The following is a 15,460-nucleotide window of genomic DNA, read 5'->3' as shown; positions in this document are numbered from 1 at the left end:
CTTCAAACTTACCACAAATGTTTGCAAATCTCCGATGCCTCTATTAAATGACTAGCCCATATAAATCCATTACAAGACATGGTTTTTATTTTGAAATAACCTTTGATTGTGTCCTGTATTGGATTTATATGATATTTTGTTTTGTTGAAACAGATGTCAAATGTGTTGTCATTTTTTGTTGCAACGGACACAAATTGCAAAATCTTTCTTTGAAATTATGTAATATTGATTTGTGCATTTTGAATCAGAAAAAAATACTCCTGTTTGAAGTGACCGTAGTAAATTGAGAGTGCTGTACTTATTTTTTTCTTTTAAATATCATATCTTATAAAATCTCGAAAAATCTACATTCAATATATTTTTATTATAAATAATTAAAGAAAATGGGAACTATTCACTTGTTTTCTTTTTTATAATATCCTCACTTTATTTTTTAGCATGATAAAAAGCATTAAAAAAAGGATATGCATATTTTTATCCGGAATATATATATATATATATATTTTTAGTATTAGTATTATGAAGAAAATAGATAGTAGAAAAGTGGCGAGTCGATAATATGTACAGGGAAAAAAAATAAGGATAAGTATTAAATACAGGCACCGCGGCATAGTTGCGTAGACGCTTAGCTGCGAAACTTGTGTCACAAGTTTGATTCCCGCCAATTGCAAAACAAATTTAAGAAGGATTTATTTTCGGTTGGTCTGGGTGTTTGTGATGTATTTTTCAGATTTACCTTCCCTATCCTACTGCCCTACCTGCAGAACACGCCTCTAAAAGTAGAGGCTATGCAGATTATTCCTTTAAAAAAATATGTAGACATATTAAAAAAAAAAAAAAATCAGGTTTGAAAAGAAATACATAAAACTAAGAAAACACATATGTAATTCCTATTTATTGTGTACCTACAAAAAACATTAAATGTTTACTGAAATTATATGTTATTGGGATAACTCCTTTGGTTTTACACTGGATTCACTGGGCAGAGCACCCACTTCTATAAGTAATTCTTTTTTGCTATCAAAATACTCCTTAAACCAGTTTAAGTGATCATATTTCTCTTGAATCGGCATGTAAGAATTCTTGGATAGTCCCACACAAACTAACTCCATGAAATGGCGAATTGGTCCTTTTCGAGGACACCAATCTTCCAAATTATTTTCCAGAAATATGTGTTCCGAAAAATGGACATCTTCTTCATCCTTCAAATCTAAAATTAAAATGAATTAAAGTTATTTTTAAAAAAAGGCACACAGTAGCAAAGATGTATAAAATTGACGAGCAATAAAGTGGTATAAAAAATTACTTAATTAACTTTATTCAAAATCATAATTCATATATCTTTTTTTAACATAATTATTATGTCGACTGGTTTCAAAACAGCTTCCGTCTCAAGACTGATATTAAAAATTAATAAAATAGAAAATCAAAAGTTTGTACTTTAAATATTGATAATATAAATTTATCACTTTTTTAGGTTAATTTTCTTGAATGAATTGAATTTATATTTATATATAGGGTGGATTTAGAATGAAACAGATTACAAATAATCCAAAACAGAACTACTTTGGATAGCCATACTAAAAGTACAAGATTTGATTGATACAAACGCAACCAATTGTAAGGTATATTATTTCACTGGCTATAAAACTACTTAACATGTTTTCTGATCTGCCTCTGAAAATTTAAACCAGCAAAACAAGGCAAATTAAAAGCATTCATATAAATCTGCTGGTTAATGCTGCCCGTTAATTGATAAATGCATTTGAAATATCGATAATCAATTATTGTAACAATATACACATACATAATGGCCTACCTAATAACTAAATTATTCAATTGCAGTTGGTATTCAGCGCGACAAATCTTTAAAATTTCGAAATTCAGTCACATTACTTTTCTATTTCATGAATTGCACTAGTTCCGCTTTCCCTGAAGGGTAGAATATAAATGGTGTCTGTTTATATATAGATCAGTGCATAGTACAGCTCTGAGTATCTAAAAGAACTGTGTTACTTTAGACAAATTAGCTAAAAGACATCACGTTTCGATCAGCTGCAACAACTGGCATGGCATTAATCTTACCAACTTGCAATGGGGTCCTAAATTGGTAAGTGGCCTTTGCAATTGCAAAGCCGGTGGTATAGAATGCCTTTCCAGTAGTCAGAAACTGTGAGAGTGAGATGACTTTTAGAAAAAATAAAACACATTTGTTCCATAATTTTTTTCCCTTAATTTAATCGTAGGTTTACATTTCACAGTTGAAATAAAGCACATTTGAGGTAATATATTGCAAAACTAATGTTATATAAATAATTAAAATTTTCGTGACATTCTTCTACATAGCAATAATATACAGATAGTACTGTTGTGCTTCCGCCTCCGTAGTGTAATGGTCAGCACCCTCGACTACCGTACTGGAGGTCCCGTGTTCGATTCCCAAGGGGGGTTAGATAAATATAAGTGATTTTTTCACTTTAATATTTATTCAATATTACCCTAGTACCTAAAGCGGAGGGCTGATCACCTTTCCTTCATCTGTTAACGGTCAAGATAACACTGCATTTACATAATGCAGAGCCTTATGCACTATGAAGAAGACTGTTGTGCTTACCTTGTTCGTTATCAATGGGGAACTTCCATAATTTTCCCTGATTTGTCCATAGGATCATTTTCTGGAAATAATTTGCAGGTGGGTGGGTCACAATGATTCTTAGTTCATTTTCCTTGAGATAATCCCACATTTTAAGTTCTGTACCGGTTTTATTAGTACTTTGATTGAATATTCCCAAAGGTTCACTTCCAAAGAGATCAACTGGCATTATTTCATGTCTAAAAAATAACAATACATGGCATTAGTGAGTGGGAAATGAATCAAATAAGTAAATGATTCATAAATAAGTAATAATACTATTTACCTTGCCTTCTGCTGAGATGGATCTCTTTGTGAAGGCCTTCTGGTTGGTATCCTGGACCTAGTCTCTGCTCTGTCCCTCGATCTAGACATTGCTGCTTGGATTTGCTGTGCACGGGACGTAACCGTGTTATCATTTCCAGGACTAGGGGTACGGTCTACATTCATTCCGGATATCAATTCACTAAAAAATATAATACATAAGTAAACAAAATAGTAATTAACAATATAATAAATTGAACAATTATGTAGCGCCATTTTCGAATTATACTAAATAAATTCATATATCAAATTCCAAAACTCACAATAAATGAATCAGTAACACATTTTCAATCTTTGATGACTTTTTTTTTTTTAAAGAGAAATATTTGTGTTTTTATTATTTACACAAATATTTCAATTTCATACTATTTCTGTGAGCTTAAGCGACTCATTATTACAAAAAGGTATAAAATTTTGGTAGAGTGGGTTCGAACTGAGAAACTCTGACTTAAGAGTCCGCGACACTAACCACGGAACCACAACCCGACCCCAATGTTGACAATAAACGGTAAATGGACTAATGATATTTGAACCAGCATACAAAATTTAAATTGCCGATAAACCAGGTAAAACTAATTTATTAGCAGACAATAATTTTTACACTTTAAAAATGGGTCTCCTAAGTGCGTTTTTGAAGGTAGACATAAATAATATTTATCTGCTAAAAATACAATGAAATTGTAGGTATGTCGTCCGACGTATACACACGGCAGTACTCTTCTGGGCAAGGTTGGTGCCTGCTAAATTGTGATAAACTTACCATAGTTTTCGGACCGTAAGACGCATTTTTAATAAGTAAAATGTAACTTTGTTTTAAAATCACTATAAATATTTTATTATAACTTAATTATAATGTCTACCGGTTTCAAAGCTAACTGCTTCTTTATCAAGACTGATTGATCAGTCTAGATAAAGAAGCAGTTAGCTTCGAAACCGGTAGACATTATAATTAAGTAATAATTAAAATATTTACAGTGATATTAAAACAAAGTTACATTTTAAATAAAATGGAAAATCACAAAGTTAATGCTTCAAATATAAATTATACTCTAAAAATTCAACAATAAATTGTGGTGCGTCTTATAGTCCAAAATATATATTAAAATCTTATGTCCTATTGATTGTAAAATACAGTGGGAATCAAAACATAATTTCAAATGGGAATAAAAAATATCAAATATATTTACCTCCAGTTCACAGGTGGAGTATTTTGTATGTCCATCACCTTGGATACTAAATCATTTTCAATGAGTTTGCCTTCATCACCCAGAGAGCCTGCAACTGCGGCTGCAGCCTTTACTAAATCACTATCTAACAAACAAATGTATTTTAATTAATTCATCAGCAGGTTCATCACACATTATATGAATTTTCTTCTACCCAATGGTGCATAGGGCACTGTATCGTAGCGACGCAGTGTGATCTTGGTCGTTAATTGCATGAAGGTACTTATTACAATAATACAAATATTACATTTGCCTCTTATTTTAAAGGCGAAAGATTTATTCGTATTGAAGGGAAACCAGAGACCTCCGTAGTGTAATGGTCAGCACGCTTGGCTACTGTTCTGGAGGTCCCGGGTTCGATTCCCAGGGGGGGTCAAATAAATATAAGTGATTTTTTCACTGTAATATTCATTCAATATTACCCTGGACTGGTACCTGAAGCGGAGGGCTGATCACCTTTCCTTCGTGTGTTAATGATCAAGACAACACTGCATTTATATGAAACAGTGCCCTATGCACCATTGGGGTGCGGATAAGGGTTTTATTATTTTTTATTATTCTTATTTTAGATTTTCGTCTTTTGGCCTGATAAACGAAATTGCCATTGCAATAATACAAACTTCAAATCTAAATTACCTGTTTTATCTTGAGTGGGTTGTTGCGATGGTCTACGACTTTTTAAACCTGTATTATCTATTACAAATTTTGTTTTTAGGTTATCGGTGGCCCTTTTTGCATTGTCTTCAACCATTGCTTTCAAGATATTTTGAATTCTTTCGGAAGCTGCATTAGCTTGTGGATCCTCGGTTTTATCTTTATTTATATCCGGCACATTTCCATCTTCAGGTGTATTTTTTCCGGATTCAGAGGAATACTGTTTATAAACGAATGATCTAATGCCCAATGTACGGCTAGAAATTATTCTGAAATTAAATGTTTGATGAATTTATTAAACTGTTGCACATATTTTGTTAAATCTTAATTTAAGAATATAAAATTAATATATGGTTTTCACAAATTTATACATCCAACTGTAAAATATGTAAAAATACCTTGTATTGAACATTTTGGAGCTTTTTAACAATACCATTATGAATATAATATAATACCAATTATCAAAAAGTAAATTTTATTATTGAAAACTAATATGAAATCGCTACACAAGCGAACTGCAAATAACCTAACTTTTAGTCAAATTTTTCATCTGTCAAATTCGTGTGTTCAATATCATAGACAAATATAAAGGTCCAGATACACATGTTCAGTACTAACACATTAGCATGCTATTATTGAGCAATTGCTACACTAAGTACCTTTTTTTTAAATTACCTAACGTCCAAGTGACTCTGAAATCTAGCTACAGCTTATGCAACACCGTTTATTATGTCCCTACTCAGGCTTCAACTTTATAAGTTTCATAGCCTATGCCTACTTGTGAGTGGATTTACTCTTTATGTTTAAAGTTACTATAATTTCATGTAATTCATGAGTGAAAATTCTAGGCAAAAACACTCGCTATCTCGCTAGAGGCATGAGTTTATACATTTCATTGATTCTAAGTTAGCAGTGAAATTACTTAGGTGTATGATTTTAATTCTTGATTTTACTCAGGTAGTGAATTTACTTGTTTATTCTTATATCTATGTACATACTTACATTGCGCCTAGGAAGGCAACATGCTTAACTTAATATTAGAAAGATAGAGTACACCAAGTACCTATGTGTGTATGTATTTTGCTAGAAATATGGGTGCTCATTTTGAGCATGCTCCAAAATTAAGAGTCGATTGATTTTCGGGCATACTGCTTGCATAGCGGGTAGAAGGGGGCGTGTTTTGAACACTTCTGAACAGGTTTGTTTATGAGTTATGAGCATGCTAGCATCAAGCAAGTTCGCAATAGGTTTTCATGCATGAATTTGCTCCAAAATGTCACGCTGGGAACCAACTTTTTGACAGTGCAATTAGACAATTGTTTCAAAGTAAAGTTATAATAATCTTTACTACGTAGTAAAAGCTTAAACTCCATATAGAATCCTAGCCCCGAAAAACAATTTTTTTGCTTACGTGTCTACGGCTATACTATAGTTTCGACAGGTAGGTACTTTTGATTGTTTTAATATTTTGTGTCTATGAATTAAATCAACCAATCAGGGAGAGCCACAGGTCAATCCCTTGATGTGTCAGTGATTTCATAAATTTCTTCGATTGTTCTGCGGTTCGTACACGTATTTTCCTGTCACCTACCTTCCGACAAGCAACGACGCCGGTACCGGCATAATTATTTTAAAAATGAAGTCTTTTATTATAGGATTTGTTTTCCTATTTTCACTGCTTCAACTTGGTTATGCCGATGATGTTTTGGATTTAACTGATTCGGACTTCTCAAGCAGAATGAGTGATCTCGACACTGCGCTGGTCATGTTTTATGCCCCATGGTAAGTTGTACTGTAAGTTTAGATTTTTTTATATTCGTTCTCAATGATCCATCATGTTTACGAGCGTACAGTAAACATTTAGAAATTGCAAGGTGCTAAATAATATTTTTTTTTTTAAATATCTAAAGTCGCTTGTCATTGTGTTCGAAATTCAAATAAAACAAAACGGCAATGCTTTAAGCCCCAATATACGATATCCCAATGTAATTTTCTTTAAACCCAGGTAACATCATACGCCGGTAATTATTTGTTTCTTAAAACGCCGCTTTTGTATAGAAAAAAATAAGTTTTTCTTCGAAAAAAATATATGTGGTTTTGAAGAGAAAAGAATTATTGGAATGTAAGGAGTTTAAAAAGAATGATAAAAATATTTTTTCAATATTTATTCTTTAAAAAAATCTAATTCAAAATACACTTAAGTCTCTTTTTATGCGATAGATACGTTCCACGGGGAGTCACATAAAATCAAAATCGCATAAAAAAAGACTTGAACTACGTATAAAACTGGGATGGGTTCCATTATTTTTAATAAACCACATAACTTCAAATCAATATGATAGAATGATAAAAAGTTTATAAAAAAATTATAAATACAAAAGCAGAAGAGCTTTTTCCTTAGTTAAATATCCACATATGGGAAATAGTTTTTGAGATGCATCTTCAATCCAAATTACAAGTGCTTTTTCTGTTTTTTTTTTTATAAAGTATCTCTTGAATACGATGTAAGATTTGAGCTTAACTTTACGCCAGTGACACAATCACAATTTAACGGTTGTAACCTGCACTAGTCTAAATTTAAGATTTTTTATGCAAATTCGCATAAAAAAAGACTTGAACCAACATACAAAAATAAGGAATAGGTTCCATTACATTTGAAAATCGCATTAAAAGATCCGCATAAAAACAGACCTAAGTGTATATATCGCTCACTCCTTTCAACAATGTCATAAATCAAAAAACTTTTGATCAAAACTTAAAACTTAAACTTAAAACAAAAATTTTTCAGGAGATCGTTTTTAAAGTTTAAAAAAATAATGAAATGTATTGAAAATAAATATCAAGCCACTTATTGAACTTTTTACTGTGCTACACATCTTTTTAGGTAAAACCTGAATGTTTTTTCTCCATTTGAAAAATATTAAGTATATTTAAAAAAAATCATTAAACAATAACTTTTCTTCAAAATGCAAATACAACACTTTCTGCCCTGTAGCGGGTAAATATTAAGCTAAAAATATGCCGCTTTTGCTGGGATATAGTCCATTTTCTGGGCATTCCGAAAACATGCACAACTGAAAATTGACGATTTTTGATATACGACGTTCTTGAAAGGAGTGAGTGATATTTGATCGTCATACTAACTGATATCAACAGGAGAAGGAAAAATTGCGCTGCATTTTCATGTATTTAAGAGTGCACAACATGCACAATTGAAAATTGACGATTTTTAAAATATGTTATACTTGAAAGGAGTTAGCGCTATATAAAAAAAAATGTGCGCAGAGATGACGACCGGCTTTTAGTGCTGCCGATCACATACTGATAACGAGCTCCCCCTTAAGAAGATGGTTTATCACATAGTGTAAAATTTTAGGTGCGGTCATTGCAAAAGACTTAAGCCAGAGTATTCTAAAGCTGCTGAACTCCTTAAGAACGATGATCCAGAAATTGCTCTAGTTAAAGTTGATTGCACGGAAGGAGGAAAGGATACTTGTGGAAAGTATTCCGTGACTGGTTACCCCACACTCAAGATCTTCCGCCAAGGAGAAATTTCTAGAGATTACAGTGGTCCCCGTGAAGCAGGTATGAATAACTCATTGCTTATGCATTTTTTGACATCTCAGCATAGATGAAGAAGAATATGTAAGTCTGCATTTATTTATTTAAACTTCATGTACAGAAAATAAATTAGTACATTGGCGGGCTTATCGCTAAAAAGCAATATCCTCCAACCAACCAAAAACATACTAGTGATATTGATCAAAATGTTTGATACCATATATAGCTGTTTGCAATCAGAGGGTAGATAGTACTTGAACATTTAAAAAAAAAAATCCTAAAAAATCCTAAATCCTAAAAGATGATGATAAGAAGGGCAAAGGAAAAAGGGAGTTTAAGGAAGGAGGTAGAGGGAAAAACTAAGGGAGGAGGTTTGATGGACATTTAGGATTCTAATGATAAATAGTAATGTCTCAGACATTTCTTAAAAGTTATTAGAGAGGGTGCATTTTTTACAAGGAGAGGTAATTCATTCCATAGTCTGGCCACTTGGACAAAGAAGGAATTACTGAAGATGATGTGTTATGGCGAGGAATGGAAAGTGTTCTTTCTTGGGAAGAACGAAACGATAGGCCATGATCTGAGAGGTATTTAAATTTATCAGCCAGATATTTAGGTGCGTTGGGGTTGTGAAGAACATTATAAAGTAGGTAGAGAGATTGAAAATTTATGCACAAGTTTATAATTTATTTTACAAGGCTTGCAACCGTCATAGGCTGGTTTGAGTGATCACTTTACACACATGTAACATTCACCAATTCTACCTATGATTGACGACCACACTACTCAATTTTCGGAATGCAGTATTTTTGTTACTGAATAAGTAGATCAATCTTATCGTTTCCGTACGCATTTACACATGGAATTGTGTACCATGTGACACATCAGTTAGTTTATGAACAAAACAATAATATAATATAAACAATCTTGGGGTTCCGAAAATTGAGTAGCGTGGTTGTCAATCATGGGTAGAATTGGTGAATGTTACATGTGTGTATGATGGTCGTAAGCCCTGTAAATGCCCAGACTTCCATATTTTTCTTAATCTATGTTGGATGTCAAAAAAGTATAAAATAACTCCTAAGCAGAGATAATCCAGATCTGGACACACAATTATGTAAATAAATTAACTGGTCAAATTATAAGCTTAGATTGAAATTGAAAATTATGTTTTCTAGCGTTTCTCAAGTATGTGAATATAATCTAGGATTCGGACCTTACATACAAATGATTTCTGCCTAGTAAAAGCTTTCCCCATCCCAACATAAATGTGTTTAGTGAACTCTGGCACACTGTGTTTAGAGTTTTAATTTCTTATCAAATAAAATTTGTCCGCCTCCGTAGTGTAATGGTCAGCACGCTCGGCTACCGTTCTGGAGGACCCGGGTTCGATTCCCAGGGGGGGTAAGAATAAATATGAGTGATTTTTTCACTGTAATATTTATTCAATATTACCCCAGACTGGTACTTGAAGCGGAGGGCTGATCACCTTTCCTTCATGTGTAAACGATCAAGATAACTTCAACGATCAAGATAACACTGCGTTTATATGACGCAGTGCCCTATGCACCATTGGGGTGCGGATAAGGGTTTTATTATTATTTTTTATTATAAAATAAAATAAATTAAATATATGATTTGTTGAATTATTACAGCTGGAATTGTAAAATATATGAGAGCCCAAGTCGGTCCCAGCTCCACTGTCCTCAATAGCCAGGCTGACTTGGACAAGTTCCTCTCTAAGGACGATGTGGCCGTGGTCGGTTTCTTCGAAGTGGAGTCCGACCTGAAGGGTGCCTTTGTTTCTCTCGCTGATAAACTGAGGGAAAAGGTCCGGTTCGGTCACTCTACAAACTCAGCCGTGCTGAAGGCGCAAGGACAGACGTAAGTTTCCATTCTATTTTCAACTAAATTAATTATAATGTTACTGCGTTATACCGCTTACCAAGAATTTTCTAGTCTTAGAAAAGTCTATTGGTTTAGAGAGGCGCTTGGCTCTTCACTTTAAACCACAACCGTAACAATATTTACGGTCATACTTACACCTACACAAAATATTAATCATATGCGTGTTTTTTGTTAGAGTTATCAAACATGAACGCAATTAATTAAATTCTTTAATTGATACGACAGTCACTACGTGGTTAAAATCTATTTATACATAAACAACTATCTATACATAAACAACAATCATGTAGAAATCATAAAAATTATCAAAATGATGAGTCATAAATTACTATATTTTCAAACAGTGGATATTCATAATAATAAAAATAATAATAAACCCATAATTAACAATATGTTAATGACTAAAGCCTGTCTCACGCCTATTCTCTTTACTCCCCCACTGATAAAAAAATAAAAAATAAAAATAAGAAACAGCTTCTATTCCTCTTCACCCTTCAATGTCCCAAAGACACAACTCTAAAATTTACACTTAGCTTCACATATCGCTCACTCCTTTCAAGAACGTCATAAATCAAAAAACTTGATTTTTCAGGAGAACGTTTTTAAAGTTTAAAAATATAATACAATGTATTAAAAATAAATATCAAGCCACTTATTGAACTTTTTACTGTGCAACAGATCTTTTAAGGTAAAACCTGAAGGTTTTTTCTCCATTTGAAAAATATTCAGCATATTAAAAAAAATGATCAAACAATACCTTTTCTTCAAAATGCAAAAACAACACTTTCTGCCCTGTAGCGGGTAAATATTAAGTTAAAAATATGCCGCTTTTGCTGGGATATAGTACATTTTTTGGGCATTTCGAAAACATGCACAACTGAAAATTGACGATTTTTGATTTATGACGTTCTTGAAAGGAGTGAGCGATATGGTGTTTGAGAATGATTCGGAATGCATCGAAACACGTGTCACAATATATTTTTAAAAATTATGGTATTTACCAATTGAAACATAAATTAAAAATTAATTTCTTCCTGATAAATATATTTTTTTTGTATGAGAAATGACTTCCGAGCAATCGGCAGATAATTATGAAACACAGTTATAGGTGTTTTTTTATTAATATTTTACTACACAATATACATATATATACATAGTAGTATTAGTTGAAAGTCATTGCTGTGTTTGATTCAATGAGAAAGTTAGGACTTTAAAAAAAATATATATATTAAAGGAATAACTCGCAAAGCTTTAACTTGTCATTTATTGATTTATCAACTATTTTTAAAGGATTCGTAAGTCATATTTATTACTTATATTTATGATTTGATTTATTTCTTGTCCCTGGGTGATGTGTAGGATTTACATAGAAACAAAATGTGTATAAAGAAGTCTTATGGCTTTAGTTGGATTTATTAAAAAATTTTAATGTTTAAATTCGCCTGACGCTATTAAACATTAGACATTACTTCTTTAGTTAGATGTTTATGTATTATCTCTTGTTGTTAACTTAAATTACTTCATGATTCATGAACATAATTTTACGCTTAAATAAATAAAATATGTTTTCTTTACAGTGACGCCATTGTTCTCTTCAGACCTAAACATTTGTCTAATAAATTTGAAGATGATTCAGTTATTTACTCAGGATCCGCTGACTCAGTAGATATCAACAAGTTCATCACTAGTAATTAGTAAGTATTATAGACAACACTTACCTCTGATAGTTTTTTATTAAAATTGAAAGTGCTTTCTTTTCAACTCTTTGTTGTGTTTAATACAGCTACTGATTATAATTGTCTGGAACATTACTTTGAAAACCAAACTCTGATTTTGAAACATTTACTTTTACTTATTTTATAAATAACTTTTAGTTCTTCAGTGTTTCTTATGTGTATTATTATTATTGTTGTTGTTGGCTTTTAACAAAAATCAAATAAAGCATTTAAATTACTATGTATAGTATATATCTTAACCTTTCCGGGAGTACAAAAATTGTGGTCCGACTTTCTCTGGGGAGCGGGTTCTTTTTACATGAAAAAAAAAATTTTTTTCATTAAATCGATGTATTATGAAGATAAAAATTATGTTAAAATATTTTTTTTTTAAAATACCTATTTGAAATATTTTTCAATTATGACAAAAATTACACACAAATATCCACAGATGTCATTGCTGACAGTCGGACTTCGACGTTCATTAACGTAACGTCCATACTCCTTTTAGGAAAATTTGCACTGAAGTTCATTTACGTCCATACTCCCAGACTGGTTAAAAGCAAAGCCTCTCTAAATATTTATGCCATTTATGAGATGCATTTTTTTAAATGAATTTTTTTAATAATAATTTAAAAAAAAAACCTTTTTTATTCTAGTCATGGTTTGGTGGGACATCGTGTGAGAGACAATGTAGCTGAATTCAAGAAACCATTAGTAATCGCTTATTACAGTGTAGACTACGTCAAAAATGCCAAAGGAACAAATTACTGGAGGAACAGAATTTTAAAGGTATATATTTTAAATGATGTGTTTATTAAACTCTTATAAGTTGTTTTTTCTTATTTTGTCACACTACTGTCTATTTTATAAAATGATTCAAAGTTCACAATTGTGTTCCTTCCATAAAATGGGTAGGTGTACCCAATATTTTAAATCATAAGGCAGAAATACTTAAATGTTTTGATGTTGTCTTCAGGTTGCCAAGGAGTTTTCTGATGATTTTACTTTTGCTATCAGCTCTAAGGATGACTTCACTCAGGAGCTGAATGAGTTTGGTATGGACTATGTTAAGGGCGATAAGCCAGTAGTCCTCGCATACAATGCCGCCGAACAGAAGTTTATTATGTCTGAGGAATTTAGGTATTTAATATCATTTGATTCATTTATAGTACTTTCATAGAGATGCAGAGAATATCAGAGTCTAGGCTCAACTCGAGATCTAATTTTTATATGTTGTGCATACACTGTGTTGTGCAAGCGGGCTTCCTATTGGGCATCAGCTCCTCTGTTTGGCGTTACATTATACTGCAATATATATATTTTTTTAAGTCTAACTAAAAAAATATTACCTTTATAAAGTTGCTACCAATCGCAAACGAATAGAGAATAATATAAAATCATTCTTTAACATTCATAAATTGAAGTAACTTAAAATTTGATTTTCTTCTGTTGTTAATCATGAACAAAATGTATTAACAAAAAATTATATTTATTTCAGCATTGAAAACTTCCAGTCCTTCTTGAATAAGCTTTCAAACGATGATCTGACCCCGTATATCAAATCGGAGCCGATCCCCGATTCGAATGATGGACCAGTGAAAGTTGCTGTCGGAAAGAACTTTAATGAAATAGTATTTGAAAACGGTAAAGATACGCTCATTGAGTTTTACGCCCCGTGGTGCGGCCATTGCAAGAAGCTGACACCTATCTATGATGAGCTCGGAGAAAAGGTATGTCATTCTAAATCGTGATTCTTGCCAATTTGTAAGGTCTAAATGGCTCTAATTTATATTTGAGGCACTAATTTTATAGATTTTTATTTTTTATAAATAATAGAATCATGATATTTGTATACAACAATCAGTTTCTCAATCAACTTCTCTTGATTTATTGATTGATTGATTTTTGCTGAACAATAACCTGAACCGGATTTCTTTAGGAATGGTCTTAAGAGTTTGAGGGCATCCAGACAGTAAATATGCAGAAACTGTTAAAAAAATCAGCAGATATTAAGAGATTAGTGTACCCAATTTGAGATTAGTGTCCGCCTCCGTAGTGTAATGGTCACCACCCTCGACTACTGTACTGAAGATCCTGGGTTTGATACCCAGGGGGGTTAATATTTCTGGTCTAATATAAATTTAATATTACCCTGAACTGGTACCCGAAGCAGAGGGCTGATCACCTTTCCTTCCAATCAAGATAATACTGTGTTTATATGATGCAGTGCCATATGCACCATCGGGTGCAGATAAGGGTTTGAAATAAATTAAAGAACCCGATTTATAATTTTATGTGTTCAAATTGTATATCATAGTTTTTTCCCACTTTCTGACAGATGAAAAATGAGGATGTAGAGATTGTGAAGATAGACGCTTCTAATAATGACGTTCCTCCCACATTCCAAGTTCGCGGATTCCCAACCCTTTATTGGGCGCCCAAAGACAGCAAGGATAGTCCAGTGTCATACGAGGTATGTATATATTTTATTATGAGTAACTATATACAACTCAACACGGCAAGACTGTTGCTCAATAGTAAAATAATGGCACAAATGTAAAATTTCTAGATGGGTCGTATATTATTATTTCGTACCAAAAGCAAAAACAGGACTCATAAATCCGTGACGCCTGAAAATCTTTTGGTCGGTACAGAATTCGAAATACATCTTCTTTAAAAACCTGTTCTATTTCTAACATAAGAGAAATTAAATGATATTGACTCGTTTTGGTATAATTTTTTTAATGAGAAAAGTAACAAGAGTTCACTATGTATCCAATAATTCTAATTCATAGTAACATTTTTTAAATGCCATGTGTTTGTTTCAGGGTGGTCGAGAATTGGACGATTTTATCAAATACATTGCGAAACACGCAACTGCCGAGTTGAAAGGCTGGGATAGAAAGGGAAATGTGAAGAAGGTTGAACTTTAGAGTTTCATTAGTTGTCAGTAACATTTACTACAACAATGTACTTGTTCTCAAAGTAGTTGTATGAATGATTTAGGAGGTGAGTGTCCTAGTTCCGGTTGTCAATTTTTTCAGTTACAAATACTGTGTGAAAAGATCTTATGGATTACTTTTTTTATTTCTAAATAAATATTTTTTTATAAATTTAAAATGTGTTTTATTTTTCTGGAAATATTTTTAACCTGCGTATTGTATTTGCAATTATTTCACCAAAGCTGGCACATATTATATTTGCAAACAAGTAGCGCTCGTCGGTTGCTACTAGTGGATACATTCATGCACTCTAGGTAAGCAACGATCTTTTTTCAATGGATCCAACAATGAACACTTCGCTAACATCATATCCATTTTAATCTTTCCATCCCTGGAAAACATTCTTTCCAAACATACAAAATCATCTACTCCATTTACTAATATTTTACATCCAGATCTACATTCATCTTTCAAAAACCATGACTTTGAATTTGT

At 32.3% G+C, this 15,460-nt stretch overlaps 2 protein-coding genes across 2 annotated transcripts; one reads left to right on the top strand and one right to left on the bottom strand.

Moving 5' to 3' along the window:
• Window positions 1-868: 868 nt before the first annotated feature.
• Window positions 869-5,388, bottom strand: mRpS31 (mitochondrial ribosomal protein S31). The gene is made up of 6 exons (XM_088277542.1): window positions 5,235-5,388; window positions 4,819-5,105; window positions 4,144-4,267; window positions 2,919-3,098; window positions 2,615-2,832; window positions 869-1,210 (listed from the first exon to the last, which is right to left on the bottom strand). Exons 1-6 carry the CDS (start codon window positions 5,270-5,272, stop codon window positions 942-944), a joined length of 1,116 nt encoding a protein of 371 aa, XP_088133668.1. The 5' UTR covers window positions 5,273-5,388; the 3' UTR covers window positions 869-941.
• A 988-nt stretch (window positions 5,389-6,376) lies between these two features.
• ERp60 (disulfide-isomerase A3) lies at window positions 6,377-15,143 on the top strand. The gene is made up of 9 exons (XM_088277533.1): window positions 6,377-6,618; window positions 8,213-8,421; window positions 10,053-10,281; window positions 11,883-11,999; window positions 12,680-12,812; window positions 13,000-13,163; window positions 13,522-13,753; window positions 14,362-14,496; window positions 14,852-15,143. Exons 1-9 carry the CDS (start codon window positions 6,473-6,475, stop codon window positions 14,954-14,956), a joined length of 1,470 nt encoding a protein of 489 aa, XP_088133659.1. The 5' UTR covers window positions 6,377-6,472; the 3' UTR covers window positions 14,957-15,143.
• The last annotated feature ends 317 nt before the right edge of the window (window positions 15,144-15,460 follow it).

The sequence above is a fragment of the Brachycentrus maculatus genome, unplaced genomic scaffold, assembly GCF_059751285.1.
Source record: "Brachycentrus maculatus isolate JH-2025_06_01 unplaced genomic scaffold, ASM5975128v1 h1tg000004l, whole genome shotgun sequence".
Lineage (NCBI taxonomy): Eukaryota > Metazoa > Arthropoda > Insecta > Trichoptera > Brachycentridae > Brachycentrus > Brachycentrus maculatus.
The sequence above is the reverse complement of the archived record's forward strand: the minus strand, read 5'-3'. Positions and strand labels throughout refer to the sequence as shown.

Excerpts from the sequence above, each read along its gene's own strand:
- ERp60 (XM_088277533.1), top strand. The coding sequence starts at position 6,473 with ATGAAGTCTTTTATTATAGGATTTGTTTTCCTATTTTCACTGCTTCAA. Across the intron at positions 6,619-8,212 it reads GTCATGTTTTATGCCCCATG|GTGCGGTCATTGCAAAAGAC; the intron begins GTAAGTTGTACT and ends GTAAAATTTTAG. Across the intron at positions 12,813-12,999 it reads GGAGGAACAGAATTTTAAAG|GTTGCCAAGGAGTTTTCTGA; the intron begins GTATATATTTTA and ends TGTTGTCTTCAG.
- mRpS31 (XM_088277542.1), bottom strand. The coding sequence starts at position 5,272 with ATGGTATTGTTAAAAAGCTCCAAAATGTTCAATACAAG. Across the intron at positions 5,106-5,234 it reads TCCAAAATGTTCAATACAAG|AATAATTTCTAGCCGTACAT; the intron begins GTATTTTTACAT and ends ATTTAATTTCAG. Across the intron at positions 1,211-2,614 it reads CCCCATTGATAACGAACAAG|ATTTGAAGGATGAAGAAGAT; the intron begins GTAAGCACAACA and ends TTTTAATTTTAG.